This window comes from Phodopus roborovskii, unplaced genomic scaffold (assembly GCF_943737965.1).
Source record: "Phodopus roborovskii unplaced genomic scaffold, PHOROB, whole genome shotgun sequence".
Lineage (NCBI taxonomy): Eukaryota > Metazoa > Chordata > Mammalia > Rodentia > Cricetidae > Phodopus > Phodopus roborovskii.
The window spans coordinates 27,652,190-27,656,066 of NW_026126460.1; the positions used below are offsets into that span (position 1 = coordinate 27,652,190).

At 38.6% G+C, this 3,877-nt stretch overlaps 1 protein-coding gene across 2 annotated transcripts; it reads left to right on the plus strand.

Annotated features, from left to right (window-relative positions):
- The first annotated feature begins 281 nt into the window (after positions 1 to 281).
- Positions 282 to 3,535, plus strand: Ccl20 (C-C motif chemokine ligand 20). Of its 2 annotated transcripts, none has more exons than XM_051190188.1 (4): positions 282 to 521; positions 1,604 to 1,718; positions 2,382 to 2,459; positions 3,115 to 3,535. In XM_051190188.1, exons 1-4 carry the CDS (start codon positions 443 to 445, stop codon positions 3,134 to 3,136), a joined length of 294 nt encoding a protein of 97 aa, XP_051046145.1. In that variant the 5' UTR covers positions 282 to 442; the 3' UTR covers positions 3,137 to 3,535. The 2 variants fall into 2 exon arrangements, with proteins under 2 accessions (XP_051046145.1, XP_051046146.1); XM_051190189.1 differs by having other exon boundaries at positions 1,607 to 1,718.
- Positions 3,536 to 3,877: the final 342 nt, after the last annotated feature.

Consider the following 3,877-nt stretch of genomic DNA (forward strand, 5'->3'; position numbering starts at 1 on the left):
GAGCAAGAAAAAAGAGAGAGAGAGAGAGAGAGAGATTAAGTTAAACCTGGATAGATGCCATTTCTGAGCCATGAGTCTGAGCTGCCTTTCTTCTTCCTACATGGAGAGGAATTAACTTGATTCTCCCCTCCCTTGCTGGCCCCTCCTCTCTCCACCTCTCCCCTCTTCTCCCTGTCCCTCCCCAGCCCCCACCTGACCTTTATACCTTCCCAACATTAGGGAAAGGCAGGAAGTTTTCCCTGTGAGTTTTCTTTGTGATGACACGAGGAGGCAGATTAATCAATGGGGGAAAATCCCGAATGAGAACACGCCTTCTTGTGTACATTCCCAATGTTTTGCTATAAGTAGGGCTGCTGCTGGATGCTGGAGCAGAACACTGACAGGGCACGGGGTACCCAGCACTGAGCACTTAGCCCTGAGCAGATCAGTCCTGAAGCTGAGAATGCCCTGCATTGGCAAGAGCCTGCTCATCCTTGCCTTGTCAGGGATGCTGCTAGCTCACTTCTATGGCCAGTCAGAAGGTAAGTGTGTCCCCTTCTGCTGGTTCAGGAGGGACAAAAGTTTTCTTGTCCCCTAGGCCTTGTCTTGGGGTGCTGTGTGGACAGCAGTCTGCTAAAAAAGCGTGTGAGAAGGACTGGCTGGCTTATGGCCAAGAGGAGGAGGAAAGAGTGGATGCTAGTGGATGCTAGCTAGCAACCAGGGATCTTCTCTGCTGTCAATTCTAGCATATTTGGAGAGTGAATGGCTTTCAGAGATACTTCAACTTCAGGACAATGCCCAAGTGCCTTTTCTGGCAGTGATATTTTGAGTGTGACATTCACAGGCTATATGGTCATTCAGAAATGTGGAGAACATTTTAAACATTTTACTTTCAGACTTTTTTTTTTTTAACCTCCCAACTACGAAATGTTAGCAAAGTCCATAATTTCCCTTTAAAGTTCAGACTGTGAAACTTGACCTCCGTGTCCCTGTGAGGCCTGGAAGACATTGTTCTCCAACTCTTGAGATAACATTTATCTAGTACCTTACAGCAGGTTACACTTTAACTCCTAGAAGTGCCCAAGTATTGCTTTATTATATCTCCATCTGCAACAGGTGCATGCCTGAGAGCATGTGGTGATTGTATGAATGGGATTTAAATTGCACCAGCAAATACAACAATTTTAGGGTGCTTCGGACACAAGCCCCGATGGCTACATTTTCCTCTGGAATTTTTTCTGTGGTCCCCAGAGAAATCTTTTCTTTGTAATTTCACTACTGCCTACCTAGCAGCCAGAGGACAGAATGACATTTGACTCCTCCTTATATTCTGACTATGAAATGCTTTTCTATAAAGATCTTTTACTGTTAAAGGATAGTGGTGGGGACAAATATCTATATTCTTGAGTGATTATGGCAAATTGTAATGAAATATTTGAGTTTCTTATTAAAGATGTCATGGGCTTGTATACTGTGTTAGTTGAACCAAAACATAACAGAATGCCATTTTAAAAAGATAGTATATGGGAACTATGTTAAATTAGACCTCAAAGATCCTCAACTAGGTTTCAAAGACAAGAAAACTCATTCCTGTGAGCTCAACAACTTTTAATTTTCCTTTTAGCAGCAAGCAACTTTGACTGCTGCCTTCGGTACACAAAAGGCATTATCCCACACAAAGCTATTGTGGGTTTCACAGAACAGCTGGCTGATGAAGCTTGTGACATTGATGCTATCATGTAAGTTTCTCATCACCTTCAATTCCACTGTGTCATGAATACATGGACATTTTAGAAACATTTTTTAACTTACTGGCAGTTTACTCAGAAATAATACATGGAACAAAATAGCTTTATATCATATGTACTTTGAAATTTAAGTAGGACTAAAGGAAGTCTGAAGTATAGCTGTTAGTTTTTGAAAAGTAAACACCATGCAGGGCAGAAGTCACTTTCTAGAATAAACTTGTTGAATGTGATACGTAGAAGACACCTTTGAATTCAGCATTTTCTACTGGAAAATGGGCCAAGAATAATATCACTTAAAATATTCATGGTTCATTTAGGGAGTTATATTTTGGAATAATATAAGCTACTAATCACATACATACATATTACAAACCTCCAGCAGCAGCAACATTAAATGACAGGTCTGGGACTATATCTTCTGCAATTTTATAGTCATCTGTTACATCATAGGGAGAGTCTAAAGAAGTCTCTTCCATTCCTTCTATCAGGATTTGTTATACACATTTCCCCTTTCCTCTCATCTCTGTAGGCAAATGCTTAGTCTATGAGACAATAAATTAGCATGTGGAACTTCCCTGCGTGTTCCATGAAAAACAAACACATTTAAGTGGTTACTGAATGCAAATAAAATTTTTTCTTATGTTTGATTTTCAGCTTTTACACAAAAAGGAAGTATTCTGTGTGTGCTGATCCAAAGCAGGAGTGGGTGAAAAGGGCTGTGCACCATCTCAGGTATGGATCACTGAAAGACAAGCAGTCTACCCAAATGATGGGGAAAGGAGGGCACAGATTGGAGGCCGCAGACCTGTTGGAGGTCTTCAGTCTAGAGACATCGGATTTTAGAAGGGGGAATTTGACTTAGACCATGCAAGCACAGAATGCATTTTGTACTTATACGTCAACACCACTGTGTTTGTTATTATTTTAACAATAACTTTTCTTATTATCATGTGATATTATATTTCCCTGAGTATCTGATAGTTATTGGCTACTTGATTCTCATTGCAAAGATGTTTTCTCTTCATATAATTGATAGCCTGGTTGGTTGCTGAACCCTGAAAAGCAAACGTAGTTAAAAAGAGACCAGTGATTCTGGTTTACATCAGTAATGTAGCATTTAATTAATAGATGGCAGCTAACACTATTGGACCATATATACTGAACTTGGAAATCCGAGATAAGTGTTCATACACTGTTTTTATCATTAACTGGCTTATTTAAGTTGAGCAAGTCCATCCTTTCTCAGACTCAAATTCCTCATATAGACTCTGAGCTGATGTTTGTATTGCAATGAGAGTGAAGGTGTGTGAAGTAACATTTAGATACCAAACCCATTCCTACCATCCATTCCTCTATTTACAATTTACACTTTCCTTTTTCATTATAGGCTAAAAGTTAAGAAGATGTAAAAATCAGATGCTTTTCTGGAATAGAATTGGACAGAGTCCAAAGACAAAATGCTCTCAAGCTGGGGTTAGAAGCTTCACCTGCATGTCATTGCACAGACCTGATTTGTGTCTCACTGGATTTGTCCAATGGATGAAGTTGATTCATATTGCATCACAGTGTGTCTTGTTTAAGCTCATGTTAGAGTTCAGTTGTATTTTATGTTATTTATAGATCTGGATTTTCTATGTTTAGCTATTTAATGTTAATTTCCCACAAGCAGTGGTAGGGCTTAGTATACGGTATAACATTACATTTAAGGGAATAAGATTATGTGGACCTTCCTGTAGGCAATAAGCTATTGTAAAAATATTTAATTTCCTTTGGTGTACTTAATTCTCTCTTAAATGGATTCAATTACCTGATAAATTAGAAAAGAATTATGAATATATTGAAAATAAAATGCTGAAAGCTTACTTGTTGATGGAGTTGCATATTACTTATTCAGGTGTATATTAAGATTATTTATGGTACAACACACATGAGTATTTTTCTGATGAAAAATGTATCTTCATCTAATTTTTCCTGGCTTTCTGCTTTGCTTCTGCTCCTCTTGGCCTGGTCTTCATCTACCTGGATTACAACAGAAAGGTTGCACTTTTTTAATTGGAAGGCATTCCTCCAATATTAGAATAGTCTTATATTTGAGATGCACAGTCCAGTGTTTATTAGTATGAGCATTTTAACGTAAATAAGTAAACTCA

What these genes read in the sequence shown, in the direction of transcription:
- Ccl20 (XM_051190188.1), top strand. Translation starts at nt 443, where the DNA reads ATGCCCTGCATTGGCAAGAGCCTGCTCATCCTTGCCTTGTCAGGGATG. An exon ending in CTTCTATGGCCAGTCAGAAG is followed by an intron (nt 522 to 1,603) that starts GTAAGTGTGTCC and finishes TTTTCCTTTTAG; the next exon opens with CAGCAAGCAACTTTGACTGC. An exon ending in TGTGACATTGATGCTATCAT is followed by an intron (nt 1,719 to 2,381) that starts GTAAGTTTCTCA and finishes TTTGATTTTCAG; the next exon opens with CTTTTACACAAAAAGGAAGT.